Source organism: Pelophylax lessonae (genome assembly GCF_965119305.1).
Source record: "Pelophylax lessonae genome assembly, chromosome: 1".
NCBI classification, from domain to species: Eukaryota; Metazoa; Chordata; class Amphibia; order Anura; family Ranidae; genus Pelophylax; species Pelophylax lessonae.
In genome coordinates this window covers 777881903-777908735 of record NC_138768.1, presented here as the reverse complement: position 1 = coordinate 777908735, position 26833 = coordinate 777881903, and the positions used below count along the sequence as shown (strand labels likewise).

Here is a 26833-nt window from a genome sequence, read left to right as displayed (position 1 = left end):
AACTGACCCACAAGTGAATGGTGTGAAGAGTTTCATAGGAATTAATGGTCATGCATTTTTCTCACGCTTTCGGTAAGTCAATAATTAAAGAAAAAATGATCAGTGTGTGTCGTGGAAAATAAATAGGCTTGTACTGAAAAGTACAAATGGCCCGCTCTTTTGCATAACGATTTACCAAGCACTCGGCGATAAAGAAAGGAACAGACGCGCTGGGTCATTTCGATGCCATCTGCCAGGTCTCTCTCCATTGGATATGTATGTGTGTGCATTTGTGTAAGAGTAAGTGTTTGTGTGTGAGAGTTTATGTGTCTCTTAAATGGCTGTGTGAGCTTGTGTCTGTGTGTGTGTGTGTCTCCTTCTGTGTCCTGATGTTCTGTGTGAGGGCAGGGCAGGGCAGAGCAGGTTTATTTACATCAAGTGAACAAAAAGGAAGTTACAGGGAGTGGCTTCACAACCACCAATCTCAAAGTACAATGGGCAGGGCTTATGTACAAACACAGCCATGTGTAGAGATGAGCAGAAATGGCTGCCATCTTATCACTAACAAGTCTTTCAATGACAGTTGAAGCAATAATCACTGTGAACATCGATTATCGGTAAAACCGACACTGGGAGACATAATGACTATTTAAACTAAAGAAGATGTCTATCAAAATTTCCACAACAGCTCCTCCTCTTTGTCATATGCTCCCATGTGTCCCTTGATGAATCTTCTTCTTCTTCTTCCAAAAAAAACAGAACAGTTCTTCTCACGATAAAAACAATCCATTTCAAAAAGTTTATAAAAAGAAAAAGATAACGGGTAAAAACAATCCATCGAAAGGAAACGACACTTGGGTTCCGTTCTTCGGGAGATGACTTCAGAGGGAGGGCATGAGATGATGGGATGCGTTGACCAGCGGTCAGGCTGGAGTCCTTGGCGTCGGATGCAGGGGCGGAATCTTGGGGCATCTCGTCTCAGCAATCAGGACGAGGTTATCTGCTCGATCTTTGGTGACTCGGTTGACCAGAAAACAGGACCATATAGGAGGAATAGAAATAAGAACAACATAAGTATATATACTTCTATTTCCTTCAACCAAGATCCAATGGAGAACAAAAATATCCCCAGAACCTCTCAAAGCATTAAAAGGATTCCAACCCTCGTTAGCTATAGCTCTGGCTCTGCCTTGCAATGAAGTTACCTTATCCATATGGGCTTGGACCTTATCACTGCTATTGCTATGCCGGAACAGCAGTCTTCCCCTACAGAAACCCCCCTTGGAAGCTAACAGAAAATCTAGTATCATTTTCTCCTACAGTAAAAACACCCAGAGTTTCATTGGTGAGATGACTGCTATACCTGTCCCACAGGTTGTAGATCCTACAAATCTAGTTCCAGTGGCAAAACTAAAGTTAAAGCCCAGCCGTGGACTACCTGATTGTCCCGATACCCAAATTGTATTGACCAGAAAAGAACAGGAGCCAGAGTTAACATTAAAACTATAACTGATGTTACCCTCCAGTAATGTGTCATTAAATTCTGTGCACAAGTGTCTCTTGGTTGTCTTCATGATGATACGAATGTCTGCCATTGTTGGGGTGTAATAGCTAGGTGGGAATTTGGAGCACACCCAGCCATTAGACCTGTTTGCCGTCTTGGCCAGCTGAAAATGCATTACCCTTGCTAAAACACACTTGCTAAATATGTAAATAAAAACGATACTCCTCATTATCATTCTTGGATGGAGTTGAGCAGCTTTTTGCAGTGGTTGGCATGGATCCATAGCCTCAAGGAAGTCGGCGTTGTCAGCTGAACCTGGTAATTCCTCCGCTCCAATCCCGTCCCTTGACGTTTACTCAGTCACCTGCTTGGACAGAATGTACACCGGTTATCGTGTCAGGGTCCGGGAGAGACTCCCGAACCCTATGATGGACCTTTTGGAGCTCCCTTTGCCAGGACTGCACCCACCCCGTCAGCTGAGAATGTAAAAATGACAGCTGCTGAGGAAATCCAGGCTCTGGTTGACTCCCAAACAAAACTTTGTAGGGTGATAACCCATGGGGTATTCCTGTTGGGGTAAAGAGCAATGAGAAAACATTCGAGCCGTGGCTCTTTTTATTCAGCCGTTCAACTTTACCGCTAATTCCTGAAGCGCCGTACATACCTCTGCAAAGATCTGACCAGTGAAGTGTGATCCATGATCTGACTCGATCGTTCCAGGCAGCCCCCTTGCGACAAACTATCTCAGACAGGATCTTTTTTGTAGTGGCAGTGGCAATGGCATTGTGCACAGACCAAGCCTCTGGACACCCAGAAAACATATCCGGACAGACCAAGACATGCTCGTTCCCCGGCAAAGTGATATAGTCTATCTGAATGCGCTAAAAGGGATATTCCGGTTTGGGTGGGTGCCTTCTCGGCTGCGGTAGTAAAGCCAGGGCCAATCCAATGCTCCTCCACCTATGCACACATAACCATCTTTGACTGGTGCCCAAGGTAATGAGTCGAGTGGGCCATCATTGGAAAAAGGGATCTGGGTAAACACCATTTACCATCAAGACCCCAGATGTCATCTGGACCCTGTGTAGCCCCCAAAACCATCCATCTCCTCTTTTCCTGCACTTCCGCTTGGGACTGCAGCTTCTTAACACATCAGAGGGGATGGCTAGCATTAGGGTCTCTGTCACCGGGCTCAGAGCACCTTCCTTAGCAGCTCTATCTGCCAAGGCATTTCCATTGGCTTCCATAGTCGTCTCAGTAGTATGAGCCTTCACCTTCAGAATGGTTATCACGTGTGGCAAGCAAAAGGCAATGAACAGCTCTATTAACCCCGCACGTTTCACCGACCTCCCCAAACTAGTCAAGAACCCTCTTGCCTTCCAGACAGGACCACAATCATGTGCCAGTCCAAAAAGCGTATCTCGAATCTGTATAGAAATTGATCCCCTGATCTCTATGTCTTACCATCTGGGGTGTAGTACCTGGAACCATCGACAAAAAGGTTAGCAACTGGAATGGGGGTCTCATTCACTGGACTGACAGCCGCTGATTGCCACTCCATCAAAGAAAGACAATCATGTTGTCCCCAGGGCAGCCATCAGAAATTTTGGGGCCCCTTACACAGCTGTAGGCCTGCCCCCCCCCTTCCCCCCGGGCCTGACCTCCAACATTCCCCAGGGCTCGCCCACTTTCTGTCCCATCAAATCAACACATAATATACACTGATTTCGGTTATTTTCATGAAAGAAATGTAGTGGTATACAATTTGGCCTAAATGTATGAAAAAATATTTTTTCTTTGCAAAATTTTATAACAGAAACAAAGAAAAATGCTTTTTTTTTTTCAAACTTTTTCTATTTAGCAAAAAAATGAAAAACCCCAGTGGTGATTAAATACCACCAAAAGAAAGCTCTATTTTTGTGGGAAAAAAAAATGATAAAAGTTTGGGTTTAGCGTTGCATGATTGCGCAATTGTCATTCAAAGTGCAACACTGCTGATGGCCCAATATAGCAAAGAGATATCCCCATCCAGCAAAGAGACAGTCACAGGCAGGCTGGCAGCACAAGCCCACATCCACACATGTAGCCCCTCAGTATCCTTATAATCCCAGTCTGCAGAAATGTCACCTCAGCTCAATTCACAGTCCACGAAAGCTACACCAGACCCCCCTTTCCTCTTCACCTCCACGGTGTCACCAACCAACTAAGCTCCAAATCAGCCAGTGACTGATCAATGCTGCCCTGTTCCTGAGCAGACGCTACCAGGGCCATCCTAATAGCATTATGGGCCCCTGGGCAAAGTAATGCACTGGGGCCCATACAAGCCTTCCCAATTTTTGCACCTACTCTCAAAAATAAAGTATAAATAGTTGACAGATTTAACAGATCTGTTCTTAGATTATTCGTTTATTAGATTTGATAGGTCTGTGCTGCAACTTCCTCGCAACTGCGTGCAATGCTTGTGGTGGGGTGATGCAGTATTTTGGGAGTTAAAACAAGTGGTGAGAAGGTGACATCACTTCTTCACTGCCTGATAAATGCCTCTAAAAAGGAATCCATGTGTGGATTGTTTTTCAGAGGAGTGGCATCCTTTTTCAGGCTGTATAATGCAGAGCTACTGGAACGATTCACAGTATCGGCAGCTCTGCTTTGTCGGCTGTGGTAAAGGCAGTGCATCACATGGCTCCCCTTTTTTTGAATGAACTTTATTTTAGGTGTATAAATTGTACACTTCATTCACAGCAATTTACCGGAGTAAGATGCGCTGCATTGTTGTGCGATTCAGCATAGCATGTCTGCATTTTATTACAGCATGCTGCTGCGTTGCAGCGTGAATGGGAAACATAGGAATCAATTTCCTGAGTGTCCCTGATGTGACAGATGTTGCAATGCAGCAAAACATCTGTCACTGTATATAGTGTAAATTAGGCTACATTCAACACCAGGGATTAGCGCCAGTTTTTATTGCAGCAGCTGTCAGCAGGTAAGTGTGGCCACTGGCCCTGTTCACTATAATGACAGGTCGCTGGCAGCTGCACCTATTTGTGGCTCTCTGCACAGCTAATGATTACCCGCAGAAAAGTGCATCCAGCAGCAATCACTATAGTGAACAGAGCCGGCGGCCACATATACCCACTGACCCACAGCTCTCAATCAGAGACACAGAGCAGAGGGGGGGGGGGGTGCATCTGCAATTGTCAGGGGGGGGGGGCGAGTTAGAGACACTCACCAATTATCCAGCCAGGATCTATCACTGTGTTGGCCCTGCTGTAGTGGCTGTGTACTCTAGTTTGACATCTGTCCTGCATACATACAGCAAGCCCCTTCACAGTGTGTGCATGTTTGTGAGAAAGGGGTGGAATATGGGTGGGGCCACTGGGGCAGGCACAGCAGGGGTAGGATGGATCATTAGAGGAGGAGTAGAGTCACTGGACTGGCCTGTTGATCACACTGTGCTGTGCACTCCTATTCCTGTCTCACTCGCAGGTTTTGTGCAAATGAGGCATTGAGTGAAAAGATCGGTACAGCAGTGAGAGACAAAGCAACAAAATCCCGAGACAGGTAGCTACCCAGACCAGTAATTGGCCATGATGCGAACCTAAATACTGCAAGCAGCAGGTGCACACCGCTGCTAATAAAACTACTGTTAGTGTGCAGTGTACCATGCCACCCCAGCACTGCCAGCAGCTTACCTCTAGATTTGACCGTCACTGATGGGGCCCCTGGGCTGTGCCTGCTCGATAAGACGGCCCTGCACGCTGATGCTCTGTTCTCCTCTCGGTCTCTCTTCCGGCCTCAGTTTGAGTGTACCGCGCTCTCTACCACTGGTCACGTGATGACCCAGCGGCGCTTCACCCACCTGCTGGCAAAGCGTAGGAAACTAGGTGAGAGGAGCAGTCTGTCCATTGGGCTACATTCTCCCCACATTACTGAAAGGAAGAAACAGCTGAGCGGGCGGCGGGCCCCTCGGGCCCCTCAGGTTGGTCGGGCCCCATACATGTGTATGGGCTGTACCCCCCTGATGGCGGCCCTGGTTGTCCCTACTAAAGTTGGAAATTGATGAGAGAGAGAGAGAGAGAGAGAGAGAGAGAGAGAGAGAGAGAGAGAAAGAGAAAGAAAGCGAGATAAAGTTTTGAAAATTACCATTTTTCTGCACGGCCTTCTCCCCCCTTCTCTTCATCCTTAACAGGAAGAAGAGACGCAGGGTTCCAAAATAGTGCATCGTTTAAGGTTACGAGGACTTTGGGGGTCCTTCAATGTCTGCATTCTCTGTGTGGTTAGATGTTGGGTACCTAGAGAAATGCAATGACCTAAAAAAAAACAAGCTTCTCCTTGCAAAGCTGGCCTAGCTTTGGAGAGTTCTTTGGAGAGTTCAGTCACTGACACTGTCTGGCCTGTGAGACCTACAGTGGGAGTTGTCTTCCCTGGAAGGGGAACCTTGCCTCTAGGTTTTTTGAGATCTTAAAACCGTGTTGGCTGCATCGGTGTCAGCGAGGCAAGGGAGGGGATATTTTAATTCCTCTAGGATGTGAGCTGACACCGGTTTATCAATGCCCTATGATAAGTCATAGTCGTTTCTGACCATACCTACCTTTGAATTTTCCGGATCCTCCGGAATAAATTGCCATTTACCCCACGGACCAGCCGGGTTGGTAGGACAATTATGCCTGATGTACCCTGACTTTCCACATCCATAGCAGACCTGTTAAAAGAGCTTCTAGTTTGCCACAGTGTTAGAAGGAAAGGGTTCAGCTGTTACGACAGGCTGTTGAGAGATAGAGACACTGTGAGGTGGGAGGGCGTTACCAGTATCAAAGCCTGCACTGTGAACTGAAGAAAACGGAGATTAAAGTGCAGAGACAGTGACAGGTTCAGTGTCAGCGGATCTGGCTCGTCTCTGTAAAGTTAGCCCAGGAAGAGCTTCCTCCACTTCTCTCACCAGATAGCTGGACTCGGCTATCTCATCAGGCCAAGTGTACATAATGCGGTTCTTCCGGACTGAACCCGCCTCATGCACACCTTGCTGATTGACCATAATAGATCTCTGAAGCCACAATTGCGCTACACTTAGCATCTGTTGCCTGGAGCCTAGTTCTGAATTCAATAATGAACTCCTCCCATCTCCAGACATCAAAAACACCTTCCAAAAGGGATCTACCAACTGTTTCCCTTGGTTATTCCCCTTCCTGAGGGGTCTCATGGCCCGAGCCCCAAACTCAGACTTCATGTACCGCGAAAGTTGTTTGGCTAGCCTGGGGGACCTGTGTTACCCCCCATTGCATGGATAAACCATTAACCATGCCGATTCGAATCGCTTCCTTGCACCTGGTTTAGGAGCAACACTGCTAGGTGCCAACTTTGACAGTGTTGGCCTGCTTCCGGACTCCGGTTATTTTACACGGCCCTGCGCTGGTCAGCTAGAAGACTTCAACCCGGTGGCTTCGTACGGCTATACAGCTCATCAACCCCCACTCGCTCCCCAGCTAAGATTATTTTACACGGCCAAATGTGGGGCGGGTTTCGGTATCTACTCCTCACACGTTGAAGGCTGAAACAAGCGTGTCGCAATCACCCGTTTCACGTAGACGGCTCAAAGTACACACGTTCGTTTCGACCTAACCCGTGCAGCCAAACAACCCCGAAAGTACAATGAAAGTCCTCCCTATACAAACCTTGGCTTCAGTCTATTCCTTGATGTTGCATTAAAAATTTAAATTAAGATGCCGGTTACTGATTGCACACTGGAAGATATAACCTCTCTACCTAAAATCCAACCTGCAGTACCGAAAACTACCTCTGTGAAAAACCAACGCTCAGTACAAAACAACCCTGAAAAACTGAATCCAATATCAGTCACTCCACAATGTACTCTTATCATTGGAAAAAACTTAGTTACAACAAAAATGAGACAAAATACACCACAAAAACAGCTTAACCAAAAACTTACAACACAAAAAAATAAATAGTTACCCCTGAAAAACAGACAAAAACACAAAAAACAAAAACTGATGGGTTGGATATATATATATGCTAAATATGAATATGAACAAAAAGATGAACAAAGCTAGCTAGAAAAGCAACTGCAATGATCCTGTAAACCAATCTTCCTAGATGCCGGATTTCAATCAAAATGAAAAAAACATTACTTTTAAACTGAAATACAGTGCAAAAATAACATCACAAAGTTGCCATTTAAAACTACCAAAAAAGAGAAAAATGTTTTAAAGCTCAAAATAGCATTTCAGCCACATGGGTCTCAACTCCATTTAACAAAATGGCTGCCAAGCACATGGTCCACACAAAGGAAATGACATCATAACCACATGTTACAAAATGGCTGCCATCCGAGCACATGGCCCACACAAAAGAAATGACATCATAACCACATGTTACAAAATGGCTGCCATCTGAGCGAAAGGGTCCTTAAAGTGAAAGTAAAGTCAAAACCTAACTAACTCTAATCCTACCCACATTCTAAGCCTAATCTATACTGAACAAAATTATAAACACAACACTTTTGTTTTTGTCCCCATTTTTCATGAGTTGAACTCAAAGATCTAAGACTTTATCTTTTTCTGTGTTAGTGAGTACTTCTCCTTTGCTGAGATAATCCATCCATCTCACAGGTGTGGCATATCAAGTTGCTGATTAGACAGCATGATTATTGCATTGCCTTAGGCTGGCCACAATAATGGCCACTCTAAAATGTGCAGTATTACTGTATGGGGGGGTCCGAAAACCAGTCAGTATCTGGTGTGACCACCATTTGCCTCACACAATGCAACACATCTCCTTCGCATAGTTGGTCAGGTTGATGATTGTGGCCTGTGGAATATTGGTCCACTCCTCTTCAATGGCTGTGCAAAGTTGCTGGATATTGGTAGGACCTGGAACACGCTGTCGTATACGCCCTTCAAGAGCATCATAAACAGACTCAAAGGGTGACATGTCCGGTGAGAATGCTGACCATGCAAGAACTGAGATGTTTTCAGCTTCCAGGAATTGTGTACAGATCCTTGCAACATGGGGCCGTGCATTATCATGCTGCAACATGAGGTGATGGTCGTGGATGAATGGCACAACAATGGGCTTCAGGATCTCCTCACGGTATGTCTCTGCATTAAAAATGCCATCAATAAAATGGACCTGTGATCGTTGTCCATAACATGCGCCTGCCCGCACCATAACCCCACTGCTACAATGGGCCATTCGATCAACAACGTTGACATCAGCAAACCGCTCACTCACACAACGCCATACACGCTGTCTGCCATCTGCCCTGTACAGTGAAAACCAGGATTCATCTGTGAAGAGAACACCTCTCCAAAGTGCCAGACACCATCGAATGTGAGCATTTGCCCACTCAAGTCTATTAGGACGATGAACTGCAGTCAGGTCGAGACCCCGATGAGGACGACGAGCATGCAGATAAGCTTCCCTGAGACAGTTTCTTACAGTTTGTGCAGAAATTCTTTGGTTATGCAAACCGATCGTTGCAGCAGATGTCTGGGTGGCTGGTCTCAGACGATCTTGGAGGTGAAGATGCTGGATGTGGAGGTCCTGGGCTGGTATGGTTACATGTGGCCTGTGGTTGGATGTACTGCCAAATTCTCTGAAATGCCTTTGGAGACGGCTTATGGTAGAGAAATGAACATTCAATTCACGGCAACAGCTCTGGCGGACATTCCTGTAGTCAGCATGCCAATTGCACGCTCCCTGAAAACTTGAGACATCTGTGGCATTGTGCTGTGTGATAAAACTGCACATTTTAGAGTGGCCTTTTATTGTGGCCAACCTAAGGCACACCTGTGCAATAATCATGCTGTCTAATCGGCATCTTGATATGCCACAGCTGTGAGGTGGATGGATTACCTCGGCAAAGGAGAAGTGCTCACTAACACAGTTCCGTTCCGTTCTCCAGTGGGGGATGCTGTGTGCAGGAGAAAGCCAACAACAGTTGTGAAATGCCTGGGAAGGGATGTCATCCATAGACTTACTATGGGGCTTCCATTGTCGGCTGCCTCTTCTTCACACTCCCACAAACTGAAGCTGCCGATGACAGCTCAGCCTGGGACCAGACCAGAGCGGCTGCAGATCAGGTACAGTAAGTAAAAGGATGTTTGATTTATTAGGCTTAGAATGTGGCTGAGGGTTGGTTTTAGAGTTAGTTAGGTTTTGACTTTACTTCCACCTTAACATCAGTCTCTAATTAGCGGTTGGTAAATGTAACCACACTGAGCAATGGGATACTGCTGTGTGTTGTTTTAACACATATTGAGAGATTTTGTTGATGTGTATTATTAGGAATCTGTATTTTGTGAGAAGTTCTATGTTGGGTATTTTTCTAATTTGAAACAAAATTTTTATACCTTAGGAGATCTATTACAAATGGAGTCCTGTAGATAGTGTTGGTTTTATGGGGTCATGTATTGGAGCCCTAGAAGTTTTACATTAGGTGTGTTATGGGAAGATGGTTTCTGTAATGAAGTTTTGATTTCCGGATTATATATATTGTTAGAATTTTGTGTGTACTTCATTTTGTCTGTTGGAGTCTTCAAAACAGTTTTTTGGTCTTTTTTTTTAGTTTGAATCTACTGTGGACTCTGGATATATCTAGCAGAGGGTTTATAGGTCCTAATTTTGTTTTATTTTCAGTAGGGTTGCACCGATACCATTTTTTTTTTACTGGCGAGTACGAGTGCCAATACATGTACACAAGTATTCGCAGTGTGATTTGAGTCCACACAAAATTATTGGGCTCAAAGAATTGCATGCGATTTGAACAGGAATGCAGTGCGATTCTTGTCTGAATAGCATGCGGTTTCCCCCACCGCTACTGTGTAAACCCAGGCTAAAGTCACTACAACAAGTCTGGGTTCACACAGGAGCGGTGCGGGAAACTGCACGTGACTCGGACAGGAATCACACTACATTCCTGTTCAGACCACATGCGATTCTTTGCAGTGCAATTTGAGCCCATTTATTTTGTATGGGCTCAAATCACATCGCAATGGTGTCGGTTTTAGGTATTAGGGCATTTGCACAAGTACAGGTACTCATACAAATGCTTAGTATTGGCACCGATACCGATATCAGTGCAAGTCTAGTTTCCAGAATTGCAGTGTCCTTGTCACTTCCTGTGAGCCATACTGAAAGCAAAAAACATTTTTTTCCCCCTGTATTCTACTAAAACTATGATATCTAAAAGATATGTTTGAAACCCAGCCTGGGTGACGACTGTGGCTCCTTACATAGATACCTTATAGGAGTGAGCATAATCGAACAGGGACAGGAGGTGTGGTATTGGAAGGATCACCAGGTGAAAAAAAGCCTGAAAAAAAAAAAAAAGAAAACTAATGCAGACACCACAACTGTAAAATCAGTGTGTAGATGCAGTAAAGCATGCTTGTTTATACTCACTGTGGAACCTAAGGGGTTAATCCTCTGCATAGTGTAAAAAGGATGTTCAAACTTATCTTCTCGGATCCTGCCCTTCTTCCACTGTCCCCAATCCATCTCCTAATAGTACAGAGCCTTGGGGACACTCTTCACATGTTCAGGTTGGTGTGTATTGCTAGAGAGATTTTTTTTTTTTTTGGGAGGATGCATGTGATCAGCACAGGGCCAATCAGCACTGTCCAGACAGAGGGTCAGGCAGGGCCATCTTATCAAATTGGCAGGTTAATGGGCATCCACTGTCAGAGCTGGAGTGCAAGTATCCAGGCCAGAACCTAATAACACACATCTTCTCCCCGGGAGACACATATACTTTGGGGAGCTCCTCCCTGATTGCTATCATAGTACTCCAGTTCCTGTGGGGTGGCCCTTTGTACTTGAGTGTGGATATCGCCAGCTGTTCACCTGTGTTACCAGAACTACCCTGGACTTCCCCAAGAGGGATGCTGTTTATGTGTCACAATCAGGGCTTAGGCTGAGAGACCAGTAGCTATAGCAGTCAAGATGTTCCCACCAACCAGCAGGATAAGAACACAAGCAGATCACCCTGATGGATGAGGTAGGCTCACCCAAGGTGTGGGATCAATGCACTAGTCGTTATTCACCAGAGCTCCTGCTTCCAGTGCCAGGTTTCGGTCCTCAAGATTGCTCCACCAGGAAGTGAGTAAGCCGGGGTCCATTAGCAGATGTAGCAGGCTGGGATCAAACAAAGGTGTTGTCAGTAAGCAAGCTAAAAGTTAGTAAAAAGTGGGTGCAGGTTGGGATCAAGTGGAAATGTAGTGGAGGAACAAGCCAAGGTTAGTAATGAGTGGTAGTGAAGACATGGATGGCAGCAGGATCAAAAGGAGCAAGATATTGGCTGTAAAAGAGCACAGTAACCTGGTAAACTTTAAGTAAAAAGACATTGCTCATTGGAGGAGCAAGGAATTCAAGGTTCACCAGAAACAAGACAGAAAGTATATTTATCCAAGGATTTAGGCAAAGAGCTATTCAGCATCTCAGGTGTCTCACCAAAAAGATCTACAGCCAGATGCAGCAGAGGTTGTGGGTTCAGATCCTGGTCCTGACATTATGAGGATAATCACAAGTAGCTGTTTGTATTCTTAACTGTTTTTTTTTTAAAAGTAGTAATTCTCAGCTAGACTCTCTGTTGTTAGAGAGTCATATATAGACTATACTATGCAGCCATATGTTACTCTGTTGGAGCTACAGTGACATTGCTGTAAAGAGTCCATGTCTGTGCAGCTTTCATATTCCATTTTGTATAATTCTGCGTTGTAAGCATGTTTTGCTGTTCTGTACCTGTTTTGCATTATTGATTCTAATTGTGCATCTGTTTAGTAAACTGAAAGTTACAATTACTCCTTACCCGATCATTCAGCCAATTATCCATCCTATTACTTGTCTAATATGTGCATGTACGCTGCATTTGGCACAATAGACATACCCTCCTATAACCTTCCTAAAGGAGGATCCTGATAAGGTGCCAGGCCAGAAACCACATTGCAAATAAAATGCTAGAGTTGGTTAACCATAATACTTTCTTATAAAACCACAGAGATATCTGCAGTGGAGTTAATGCAGAATGATGGGTCTCAGATTCAAATTATGAGCAATGCCAAGAATTATAATTGGTACCTAGGGGAACCAAGACTTATTTTATTTAGACACTTTAACAAAAGAGGCCCCTCTGTGTGTTACATTGACATCTATGGTGGATTGCTTTAGAGCTGGCATTTTTGTAAAGCGTTTTCCTGTTTGCCTTTCAGGAGGATGGGATGCAGATGGGAAAGGCCCCAATGTCTGGGACACATTCACCCATCAGGGAGGAGATCACGTTCATAAGAACCAGACTGGAGATGTTGCTTGTGGCAGCTACACTCTGTGGGAGGAAGATTTGAAATGCATCAAACAGCTTGGATTGACTCATTACCGCTTCTCTTTTTCCTGGTCACGTCTGTTACCTGATGGGACGACAGGTTTTATCAACCAGAAAGGTAATTGTTTCTTACGGATACAAGGTTGAAGCTTTAATCAAGGTTATTGCTATTGTCTGGCATAATTAATTCCGGGTGTTCACGAGCATCAATCTATGTAGTGGTACATTGGGAAGATCAAATAAAGACTGGCAACTATATTTGCTGTCTATTAATAACATGTTCTAATTACTATAATGTGTGATGTATTGACTTTGTACAGCCTCATCACTGTTATTCCACCATTTAAATGATATCCTTTGCCAGAGAATATCTGTATATGTAAATAATAAGTGGGAGCTTCAGATATATAAATCAACATTTCCTGCAATTAAGGTAATGCTGCTGGATAAAGCAACTGATCAGATTCTGTGTTTGTCATTTTTCTATCATATGGTAGCAAATTAGCGCAACACGGGACATATTCTTCTAATTAGAGTTTGTAGGTCCTCTGTTATAGCTCAGCAGTGTGGCTCTCCTTCTTATGAGTACCTATATTCCAGTATACAATGATAAGGTAGCATGTCTCTACATTCTTACTGGTATTTTTGATACAGCATTAAATATAGAAATTTTTAAATTAGCCACTAGAGGGAGCTCTATATTTCATTTTAGCTCTGCAGCCTTCTAAAAAAAAAAAAAAAGTACCATTATTAGGCTCTCCTCCTGAATAAGCTAACTGCCAGGCTTTCATGCTGGCACACTTATTTCAATGGTTTAAATCTATGACCTGGAATAAACAAGCAGACGAGAGTATTTCTTAGCTTTTCCTTAACCAGTTCAATACCGAGCACTTTCTGCCCAGGCCAATTTTCAGCTTTCAGTGCTGTCACACTTTGAATGACAATTGCGCGGTCATGCTACACTGTACCCAAATTAAATTATCATTTTTTTTTTTTTTTTTTTTTTAGACAGATAGAGCTTTCTTTTGGTGGTATTTAATCGCCACTGGGTTTTTCTTTTTTGCTAATCAAACAAAAATAGACCGAAAATTTTGAAAAAAATGTTTTTTTCTTAGGTCCTGTTTTTCTTCTTCACTGATGTGCACTGATGAGGTTGTACTGATAGGCACCAATAGGCTGTACTGATAGGCACCGATAGGCTGTACTGATAAGGCACCGATAGGCTGCACTGATGGGCACTGATAAGCTGCACTGATGGGCACTGATGAGGAGGCACTAGGGAGGCTACACCGATGGGTGTGGCACTGATGGGCATTGATAGGTGGAACTGATAAGGTGCACTGATGGGCACTAACGAGTAGGGCACTAATGAGGCTGCACTAATGAGGTGGCACTGATAGGCGGCACTGATAAGCTGCACTGATAGACACTGATAAGTTGCACTGATGGGGCTGCGGTAGGGCTGCACTGATATTCAGGGCACTGATGATCAGTGTACACAATGTACTGTCAGCCTTGCTGGTTATCGGCTCTCCAGAGGCAGCGTGTGAGGAAAGGACTGCCGATAATCGGCAAGTCTGTTTACATGTGAGCAGCTGTGATCATATTGCAAAGGGCCACTGTGATTGGTCCTTTACCGTGATCCGTGATCCGTTGTGTCCAAAGGACATAGACAATCACACAAATCCTGAATGTATTGCAATTTAACTATGGGAAAATAAAAAAAATACAGTCTATCACCAGCACTAACACAGCAGTCTATTTTTCTGAGATCCCCATAACACAATGCTGTTACCTGTTGATCATTCCAGTAAAGCTGGCCATACACTAGTAGATTTTCCAATGAATGTTCAGGCCCAGTTCACATTGGTGCGATGGAAGACATTGCAAGTGATTCACACCGCACTGCTGTGCAAATCACATGCGATGTCTGTTGCGATGCGAATACAACCGTACAGATCGTATGGCTGAATTCACATTACATTCGGACCAAAGTTGTGCAGGACCCTCTTTTGGTCCGCACCAGAATGGGATCGCATCCAGTTCCTGTCCGACTTTACAGTTCGCACTGCGATATGCGAACCAATCTGGGGGTGTCATTAACTTTGTATTGACACTCCCAGTGGTTTGCATAAGGCAGTTGAAATACCTGTGCAACCCATGTGATCAAAGACGGCCCTTTGCTTGGATGTATGGATAGGCCTTAACCAGCTGACCCCCGGGAGGTTTTGCCCCCTTCATGACCTGGCATTTTTTTTGCTATTCAGCACTGCGCTGCTTCAACTAGTAATTGCGCGGTCATGCATTGATGTACACGAATGAAATTTGTGTCAGTAATTTCAAACAAATAGAGCTTTCTTTTGGTGGTATTTTATACCACTTGGTTTTTTTATTTTTTATTATTTAAATGAAAAAGCTAGAAAATATATTCTACTTTCTGTTATGAAACATATCCAATGCAAAAATAGAAACAAAATCGAATTTCTTTAAAAAATTTAGGTCAAAATGTGTTCTGCTACATAATAAGTGTATATTAATTGGTTTGTGTGACGGTTATAGTGCCTACAAACTATGGTATATATACTGAAATTTACGCAGCTATGACAGTATACTGGTAATGGGGGTTATCAGTGACTTATAGTGGCACTGTGATAGTGTGGCAGACAATCTGGCACTAACAGACCCTCACTGGGAGGTACACTAACTGACTAACTGACAATGACATCAATAATGACACTAATACAGAGATCAGATATAATACTGTACACTGTATTAATGACACTCGCTGGGATGTGCAATGGTTTTGCACAGAGCAGACCCGATTCTCTTCTTATTGGGCCCCCCCTGGCTCCTCCTTTCTTCAAGTACCCCCCTATCAGGCCTATTGCTAGGAGTGTGTTTGTGTGGGTTTGCTTCCGAGCAGCACTGGGTGCATCAGTTGAGACACCTAGTGGGCCTTGGCCCAGCCCCTGCTCCCTCCTCACTGGACTTGATTGACAGAGGCACGAGCCAATGGCTTCCCCTGCTTACACTGAGGCCAGTGTGGAGGGAGAGAGATGTGCTGCTGCTCTCAGGCTCAGCGCTGAACCAAGATGTGGCTCAGGTAAGCATTTGGGGTGCGGGGGGGGGGGGTTAAGGGCAGGGGAAAGCTTCACCAAAAAGGTTTTTTCACCTTAAAGTGTTATTCAATCAGGAGCTTGCATTCACTATATCTGGTCTGCACACAGTACACAGAACATGGAAATGCAATAGTTTTAGTAATTATAAACTGATAAATACCTTTTCTCATCAGCAGTATATAGCAGTCTTGTGACTATCGCTGTCTTGTTAAAGCTTGTAGGAGGAGTTTTCATTCTCCAGTGATTGTCCTATGAGGATGCAGGACCCCTGACCCTCTCTGTGGACAGTGCTGATTGGCCCTGTGCTGATCACATGCACTCTCCCAAGAAAAAAAAAGCTCTTTAGCAATACAGGCCAAACTGATTATGTGCAGCTTGTCCCCTAGCCTCTCTACTACCTGGAGATGGATTGGTTACTCTGAAAGAAGGGGAGGATCAGGGAAGACAGGAGTAACCAGCCTTTTTACTAAATGCAGATGATTAACCTCTTAGGTTCCACACAGTGAGTATGACAAACATGTTTTACTGCATATGCAGACTGATTTTACTGTTGTGGGTTTGTAGGTAAAAAACCTTTATCCATTACAATCTATTAAATAAACTGTAACATTTTAAATGTTTGTTTTTGGATTTAGGTATGCTTTAATTCACTTTGTACAATCTGCAGAGAATGACCCATTCCATGTATAATGAATAATTGGATTCCTAACTTCTCTAGAAATCAGACAATCTGCATTGATATAATCAGGCAAATCAAAAACCTGCAAATAAAAGTTGTAATAATTATCTTTAGAATAAATGTACAGAATGGAACTACAACCCAGAATCAGGATGTACCCTGGCCATGCAGTGGCCATCGGAGGTGGCATTCTAAACCTACCCTTATGACATCCTACTTCATGGAGCTGCTGAGGGTCTCTGAAGCTCTGTCTTTGACTTGAGATTAGCAGAACTCTCTTTATTAATGCTTTTTGTGTAAATAGAATATTCCATAAAATAGCATACGTAATCTAGTAGCTGAATGGTTGTTTATTCACGGCACAGCACATCAGTTATTCATTCGTCAGTCATAATATTTGGGGTTTAGTGGGTGATTGTTCCATTCATTAAGGTTTATAACTGTATAGTTCTGCTGGGAAGTAGTGCTAGTGTCTGATAATATCCTTTTGCTTATATTTTTTTTTGAATGTTTATAGAATAATAAAGCAAATGTGAATTTTGTTTTTAATATGGTGCTTTACAGTTATGATTAACATTCTTTATTCATACATATCAACATTCCTAATGCTTTAGGATGAAAGGGGCAAATTGAACAAGGAATGATAACCGTGAAGGAAGCTAAGAGTATTATTTCCCTTTAGAAAGTGATCATTTAGTCATTCCTTGACTAATTATGAAATTATCAATTTATACCTGCCAACACCACGAAAGAAACATAAAGCAACCCGGTGATGTTCATATTGTTTTCCAACCGGTGTTATAAAATGCCGCTTTATAACTGATTGGATATGTATGTCCAACATCTCTAATGTATAGATTAGGAAAAAGGAAAAAGAAAAATTGGACTATATAGGCCAAACATGCAGAGTAGAAACTATATATTAAAAAAAATCATGAAATGTTATTATACATAATAAAAAAAAAAACATGCACATGTATACCAATTAATAGTTAAAATCTGTAGTGTAGTTGTGCTTATAGCTAGAATAAACCATATATTTTCATGCAACAGTATTGTTGATATACTTCATGAATTACAATGCTGATTACAAGTAGGGATGATCGAACTTTTGAAAAGTTCGGTTCGGCCAGAACATCCGAACTTCCCGAAAGTTCGGCCCGGATTTCAGAACCCCATTGAAATCAATGGGACCCGAATTTCGGTAATCAAAAAACACCATTTTTGAGCCCTAAAACCCAATAAATGCCCCTAAAAAGTGCCTAGGGTTCTGGGTCATGCCCCATTAACTATTAATCACACAAAAAAAAGTTCTTAAAAATTGTAATTTTTGATAAAAAAAGCCAATTATTGAAAAAAAAAAAAAGAAGAGATTTTTTGATTTTGATTTGGATTTAGTATCTGGGGGGTCTAAAAAGTGTACCTGTAAAGTTTCAGCTCTGTAGCATGTCCAGAACCATAAAAAAAAAGATTGTTTGTATTAGTGCAATTATAGATCTGGAATATGGCTTCTCGCTTTTCACAGCACCTTGCCGGTTTAATAGCAGGCATTTTTTTGGGTTCTTTGCAGTTAGGAAAAACATCTGAACTTGTGTATAGTGGTACTGTGCACAAGTTCAGATGTTTTGCCTGCCTCCAAAAACCCCCCAAAAATGCCTGCAACAACACACCTGGGAGTTTTTTTTTTTTTGACGCTAGCGTTTTTTTGGGCATTTTTTGGGGTTCTTTGGAGGCAGCCAAAACATCTGAACTTGTGTATAGTGGTGTATATACACACATACTTATATGTATATACACACCTAGCCATATATAGGTGTGATAGGAGCGTAACTATATTGGTGTTAATTATTTCATTAGTGCAAGTAGTTTTTTCTGCTCCTTTCACACCTATATATGTCTAGGTGTATATATACAGACATGGTTGTGTATATATACCCCCTATACACATGTTCAGATGTCATGTCTGACTCCAAGCATGTCCTCAAAAAAGCACTAGCAACCCCTGCAGCATAAAGAATGCTGACAGGGGAGAAGCCATATCCCTGTGCCGAAGCAACTCAGAGAAATGATCATTTCTCTATAGCGGTCACCCTGCTTTGGAAGGGTTTTGTCACCCTTCCATAGCAGTCACTGTCAGTTAACCCTACACTACACTACAATCCCCTTACACTTAACACTTTCCCTACAGAAACTGAATAAATTAAAGCTAACTAAAGTGTAAAAGAGCACTGTAACTACACTAGATATCCCTTTCCTCACACTAATAAATGCTAAATGACACTTTGTAACACTTGGGGCCTGATTCATAGTACGGCGAATTGGCGTTTCGGCGTGATTTTGCGAAGCGGCGATTATTTAAGTCTGAAATTGGCATTCAAAGAACGGCGGGCGGAAAATAGCGCCTAGTGTGAGATTCATTAAGATGCAATATGGTCAGAGCGCGACTTAAAACCACGCCAGCTAAAAGCTCGACTAAAGTTTAGCCAAATTTTCCCCTGTACCCCCAAAAATCCAAAATCACTGTGGAAGGTGTGGAAGTCAATTTGGAGATGACTTGCGTTTAAAAAATCTCAAAAACTGACTTAGAAAGAGAGATATCTGCGAAAGTGTGGAAAGGTTAAACAGCTCCTCCAGCCGCGAGCTGCGAACTCGCGAATGTGCGCATGCGCAACGTCAAATTGGCTCAAAAAATTTCGCCAGCGCGATTTTGGGTCAATTTTTTTTTGAATACCGCTTGCAAATCCGCTGTCTCGCCCATAGAAAATGGCAAAAACCGGCGGAATTGGAAAAACATGCACACTTCCAACAAGGGATCCTTTAGTAAACACCATCACATTCCATACACCTTTCCTGCTAACTCCGAAATCATAGCAGTCAAATCTACAGTGTTTATATAGAACCTCCACATTCTCTGAAAAAACCCACAAAATATTACATTGGGGAATTGGTCGTCAGATAGAAAAAAAATAGATGTAAAACATATTTCAAAGAAAGATTATTAGCATTTCACACATATCAAGAAAATGTCACAATTTTGACAATATTTTATGTGTTTCCAAAGAATGTTTTTAGAAATATATTGCAAATACTACCTTTTCTTCCATATGGGTATGGCCAAGTGTTACCATTTTACTACACATTTAACTGAAGGTATATATATATATATCCCTTATACTTGGCTAATTAGCAAAGTATGCCCAACAAACAAATAGAGCTTTAGCTCACAATATTGCTACATATTGACTTTATGGGGCATCTTTTGTATTTTGTTCATGTCTTTGGATTAAAAGTTTGCTGATACACATGCCTTTTTCAAACATGAACAAAATTAATGATGTCAACATTTGGAGGATTGGAGATATCCAAGTGTTGCCCATACAGAGGGCACCTTCCGGATTCGAACTTACAAACCTACAGCAGGAAGGCAGACTCCCTAATCATTGTGCTATTTCTCAGTGAGCGTTGGGTGTTTTCCTCATGCCGTCAAAATGCTCACATGGGAACAGGGGCCATTGAACTGAATAGGATTGGATTTTTTGCCTGTTTTGGGAGCTGATCCTTGAGCTGGACAAATCCCCCTCAAACGCCCCCAAACGGGCTACGTTCACATGTACGTGTTTGTGGTCTGTTTTTGGGGCTTTTGTAGGTGATTTCATATAACAATGCCTGCCCAAAAAATGCATGTCAAAACGCCTGTGAAAACGCCAGCCAAAATGCACATAAGAACGCCTGATATAATTGCCACGCCAAATTTAGGGATGTTCATGAGTGATGAGTCAGATTGTTGGCTTACATATCTGGTCAATCGTCACAATCTCACTTCTCAAATCCCAAAAGGTGTGTTTCAATTGTTTCCCTAAATATATATTTCTCTCTCTCTCACGTAATTGTATATATATGTATGTATTCCTGTATCTAAACATTCTAAATAATGACTAGCAAACTTCAAGAGAGAATTTTTTCAATTCACATATACTATACACACCTACATACATTTCTATTCCTCATTTCTATTTCCCTTGTTTTGGCAACTGAGCATGCTCCAAAACACACAGGATACACACAGTTAATTTTTGGACTGGGCGTTACCATTCTGGGTGTGTTTGCTTGGATTATATATAGCTCACTCAGACATCAGGAAAGATTTGACCTACGAAGAGGTCCAATATATTTGTGTGTCACATGTTTTATGGGTAACATTTTTGGCCCTTTGTTATTTATGGAGGTGAGATTTGGCTGTGTTGTGTGTTGACTCTCTGTAAGTATTTATTGCTGTTAACATAATTCTGTCAATCTGCACATGCATCTGTTGATTATGGGCTCTTTGTCGATGTATATGGTCTAAATGTTGTACAAAGGTTGTTTTGGTTTGAAAAATACAAATGTAATAAACAGCATGTTTCCAATTTTTTTTTTAAAATGTCTTCATGTGTCTAAATAAAGTTTTCTGGTGTCCACAAATGTATGTATTTGTATTTCTTTTTCTAAGTTAAATCTGCTTAATGGTTGTGTATGTTCACTATTCGCGAATTCGCGAATATACAAAACCGCGTTCTCACATTTATACATGAAACCGGAAACGAAACTTTTGGTGCGTGCACACGTTTCCGGAAATTGTCCAGGCCCTGTCGTAAGTGTGCATCATGGCTCCTGCACTGTTTACAGCCGAAATCGTGGCATTTGTGTGTAAGGTAAGGAGGGGGTGTGAGTGTGCAGGGTGCGGGATGGGGGATGGGGGATGGTGGCTGGGTGGGTCGCTTATCTAGCGGGTGTGCAAGAAACTTTTGGTCTGCTGATCTGCGCATGCACTTTCTGCCTATTAGACGTGATCTAGAAGCTTCCTGTTATAGAAACTTCCTAGATGTGAACCTGTTCCCTATATATATATATATATATATATGTATGTGTGTATATATATATATATGTGTATATATGTATATATATATATATATATATATATATATTATATGTATATATATATATATATATATATTATATGTATATATATATATATATATATGTATATATATATATATATATATATATATTATATGTATATATATATATATATATATATATATATATATATATATATATATATATATATATATATATATTATATGTATATATATATATATATATATATATATATATATATATATATATATATATATTATATGTATATATATATATATATATATATATATATATATATATATATATATATATATATATATATATTATATATATTATATGTATATATATATGTATATATATATATATTATATGTATATATATATGTATATATATATATATTATATATATATATATATATATATATATATATATATATATATATATATATATATATATATATATATATATATATATTATATGTATATATATATATATATATATATATATTATATGTATATATATATATATATATTATATGTGTATATATATATATATATATATATATATATTATATGTATATATATATATATATATATATATATATATATTATATGTATATATATATATATATATTATATGTATGTATATATATATATATATATTGTGACAGGAAGTCAGCTAAATCTGGGAATGTAGTCACAGGAAGGAGATACATTTCCACCTGATTGAGAAGTCCATTAATTAATTTAGGGTGTTGGCTACAGAGCTAGCCAGCAGGAAGTTGAAAGGCCTTCACCTGTTCAGAATGAGGGAGTTAAGGCTCTATAATTTGTTTAGAGAAAGTCCTATTGTTTGCTGCCTCCAGAAGCTGCATCCTGAAGCCATGTGGGCTGGGAGCAGGAGGACAGTCAGCGTGTGCCTCCCGACAGGATGTGTGGGCCTGGGAGAAGACCCCCCGGAGTGATGTGTGCCCGGGACGGTAACCAAGGGTGAATACGTCTCAAAGGTGAGAAGACGAAGTGTTTCTGTGTGAAAGAAACAAAAGGACTGTGTTGCCCTGTGAAGCTATAGGTCCGCTGTAGGACAAGGAAGTCTGCCCGACGGTAGGTTGGAGACAGACACTTAGGCAGGTTCCAGTTGTGAGAAGGTAGCCGCCCACAGAGGCAAGGATTTATTTTCTGTTTTATTTTATTTTGGATGTTTTGCTGCATACAGCCTGGTGAAGAAAACACCATTTAATAAACCACACTGTTTGTTTGCAAGCACTTGTCGGCTACCTCTCTGGGAAAACGCACCCCCCAAGGGGTCATCCACACCCGCCACCGAGCTAAACCCTCACATATGGTGGAGGTATGCAGTGGGCATAAGCAGAGATCCCTGCAATGGAGTGCATATGTTTGATGAACTTTGTCTGGTGCATGAGATTGCACAATCTATGTGTGCAGGAGAGAAGATCCTGACAGAAAAAAAAAAAAAAAAAAAAAGTGTTTTAAAGAGACAGCGGTCTCAAAATTATTTGAACTTTGTTGTGTCTGGTGCAAGTGACTGCACAAACTGTGTGTGCAGGAAAAGAGATCTTGCAAGAGAGAGAGAAAAACTACATGTGTTAAAGAGACAGTGGTCTGAAAATTTTTTGCTGGACTGTGAAAAATTTGTTTGTGGAGTTATTGAAGATGGGGCGTTCAAAACGCCTGAAGAATGCAAAGATAGATGAAATGAGAGACCGGATTCTATGGATGGAGGGGATGTTGCCGTCTGAACCAGCCCCATCCATGCCTAAAGAGAGTCTACTAAAGAGGAAGGTTGTTGTCCCTAGCAACACTGATGAAACCGCTATGGAGACGCAGTGTGCTCAGATGAAAAGTAAACTCAAAATGGAGGAGATGTTGAAACATCTGATTATATCAAATGCAGCTCAACAGCAGGCAAATGCGGATTTTCAGCAGAGCTTTGCAGCTCAACAAAAGGCTCATCAAGAGAGCATGGCAGGCTGGAAACAGAGACGCCAGCAGCCAATGGAGGCCATCGGTTTGGAGGAAACCGAGTATGTGTGCAGGGCTGAGTTGGATGCCTTGCAACGGAAAATGGAAGAAAAGGAACAAGCCTTGGAATTGCTTAAAATGGAGCATAGAAACTTGCAGGAAATGAATGAACTACTCAAGTCTCATGTGTTACAGTGGGAAGAATCCACTGCTCTTCTTTTGGTCGAGTTGCAAAAATGTCAAGACACTATAAAGGAGAAAGATACCATCCTCATGGAAAAGGAAATTGAAATTCAGACTTTGCAGAAGCAAAGTATGTGTGAAATGTTGGAGTTGCGTAATCAGCTGGAAAAAAGTCTTCAGTGTTTGGAAGTTACAAAAATAGACCTGCAGGAGTCACAGGAACAGAATGTCGCTCTGAAAACGACATTGTCTCTCAGCGACAACGAGAAAAGTGAAAGAGAGGCTAAATTACTGAGTACTGTGTATGAGCTCACCACTTTGAGCAATGTGGTAGATGAATTACGTGCAGACTGTGAAAGTTGGAAAGGTGAAGCCCAACGTTTCCAGCAGCAGTTAAAGGAGAAAGAAGCCTGTGTGGCAGAATTACATTCTTATTCCCAGATGCTAGCCAATGAGGTGAAGGCTCTTATGCAGGGAAAAGGAGATTGTGAACATAAGAGGGAAAAAGTAGAGGCACAGCTTCTGGAATCGCAAGTCAAGGTGTCAGAAGGTGACCGATTGTGTGCTAAGCTGTCAGAGAAGGCAAACCGACTGCAGGTTGAGTTGGACAATGTTACAAATCAGCTTTCTCAAGCAGACAGAAAATCTAGAGAAATTGCGGAAGATTTTTCTATCTTGGAATCGCAGCTGCAAGACACGCAGGAACTCTTACAGGAAGAGAGGTGTCAAAGGCTGAGTTTTAGCACAAAGCTCAAACAAATGGAAGATGAGAAAAATGGCTTCCTGGAACAATTAAAAGAGGAGGCGGAAGCAAAGAAAAACCTATCAGAACAAGTCGCAACATTGCAAGCTCAGATAGCGGATATGAAAAAACGCATGGAAGAAAGCGTTGGTTCATTACAGTGTGTTGAAGATGTGAAAAAGAAGTTTGATCAGATGCTTGGTGAAGAGAAGACTGTGTCTGCAAAATATGCAGAAGAACGCGCACGTGCAGAAACGGAGGTGCGTGATAACGAGAGCAAAGCCCTGTTCTTGGCTCGCTCTTTGGAGGAAGCTCTAGAGTGTAAGGCTGAACTAGAAAGTGTTAAACAGCTGCGTACAGAAATGGAAGAATTGGTCAGCTCCAAGGATGAGGTTGAGAAAAGCGTTCAGGAGCTAGAAAAGTCTAAACGAGCCTTAGAACAGCAAGTAGAAGAGATGAAGATTCCGTTGCAGGAACTGGAAGAGGAATTCCAGGCAACAGAGGATCTGTCCCAAAGAGGGGATAGTGTGCCTGATGCAGTTTTTAAAAGGATCAGTGTTTTGGGGTCTGTCCTGAGTGAGCCTCAGAAATGTGATGACACGTGGCTTGAATCACCCCTTTGGAATAAACCGTTCCTTCAAAAACTTCAAGCATTGGAAAATGTATCATTAGAGCTTCAGCAAACAAAGGAGCTGAGTAAGAAATGTGGTGATTTCTCAGTTCAGGCTGAAAACCTAGTGGAGAAAACTAAGGCTGTTGGTGAAAACGTGAAGCAAATGAATAAGTGCCTTTCAGGGAGTGTTTCCAAAATGGAACTGGTGAAAGACAGGTGGCAGAAGTTTGATCGTGATCTTGAGATGCATTCCATGTGGAATTCAGATAGAGAAAAAGAACTAGGTGACCTTGAGCGGTCAAATAGTTCAGCAGAAAGTGCATTGAAGAAACCTGTAAAAGAATGTGTTGCAGTTCCATGCTTCTTCACTGATGCAGAGAGGAGGTCTATAATGGATACCACCCAGATCGCTGGGTTCAACTGTGTTGTTGCCTTTGACCCCTATGTTGGTGGAAGGAAAGTTGATGATGTTCTGGTTGGCTTCTTCTGTGAAGAGTTTGGCAAGAAATATAAACTGAATATCAAATCAAATAGTAGGCCTTTACTGCGACTCGCTCAGGAGGGCGAAAAGTTTAAGAAGTTGATGAGTGCAAATGCTTCAGATCTGCCTATGAATATGAAATGTTTGGTGAATGATATTGATATCTCGGGGAAAAGGAACAGGGGTCACTTTGAAGAAATGTGTGACAGCCTGTTGTCTCAATTGGAAAATCCTCTGCACAGCATCTTAGAGCAAGCAAAGCTCAAGAAGGAAGATCATTCCCTTTTACAACAAAAAGTCAATGATTGTGTACAGATGTATGGAGAGGCAACTCAAGTCACAGAGGGATGTCAAGAGTCCCTACTTGGAACAAAGCTTAGTGAAGCAAAGGTTCTCAAAGTTTTGTGGAAAACATTTATGGATTGCAGAGAGAGGCGTCTTAAGAATGTTGAAGACATTAAGACTAGCCCAATTGAGTTGCCTATGGATCACGGTCCTCCATGGTGGATTGGACAGACGGTTATGAGGGACAAGCTGTCTGACATTTATGAGAAAGCTGTCAATGAAGATGACAGAAACGAGAAGGAGCAAAATGATGCCAAAAATGCAGTTGAAGAATGTGTATATGAGATGAGAGACAAACTGTGTGGCATTTATGAGAAATCCGTCAATGAAGATGACAAAACAGTTTCATCCGGAAGCTTGAGGATAATAGGAGGCTTATCAGTGAGTCAGCAGTGCCTGACACATGCGTGCCTGGAAATATGTGTCCCAACCCTAGGGTTGAAACAAGAGGGGGGGGTATGTGACAGGAAGTCAGCTAAATCTGGGAATGTAGTCACAGGAAGGAGATACATTTCCACCTGATTGAGAAGTCCATTAATTAATTTAGGGTGTTGGCTACAGAGCTAGCCAGCAGGAAGTTGAAAGGCCTTCACCTGTTCAGAATGAGGGAGTTAAGGCTCTATAATTTGTTTAGAGAAAGTCCTATTGTTTGCTGCCTCCAGAAGCTGCATCCTGAAGCCATGTGGGCTGGGAGCAGGAGGACAGTCAGCGTGTGCCTCCCGACAGGATGTGTGGGCCTGGGAGAAGACCCCCCGGAGTGATGTGTGCCCGGGACGGTAACCAAGGGTGAATACGTCTCAAAGGTGAGAAGACGAAGTGTTTCTGTGTGAAAGAAACAAAAGGACTGTGTTGCCCTGTGAAGCTATAGGTCCGCTGTAGGACAAGGAAGTCTGCCCGACGGTAGGTTGGAGACAGACACTTAGGCAGGTTCCAGTTGTGAGAAGGTAGCCGCCC

General features: G+C 42.1%; 1 protein-coding gene across 3 annotated transcripts in view; it reads left to right on the top strand.

The window, feature by feature from the left end:
• Nucleotides 1-26833, top strand: part of LOC309557266 (cytosolic beta-glucosidase-like) — a 243694-nt gene that overhangs the window by 104018 nt on the left and 112843 nt on the right. For all 3 annotated transcript variants that reach the window (XM_082259927.1, XM_082259928.1, XM_082259929.1), the window contains exon 3: nucleotides 12709-12936. In XM_082259927.1, coding sequence (XP_082116053.1) covers nucleotides 12709-12936 — 228 coding nt within the window. The remainder of the gene's footprint in view (nucleotides 1-12708; nucleotides 12937-26833) is intronic.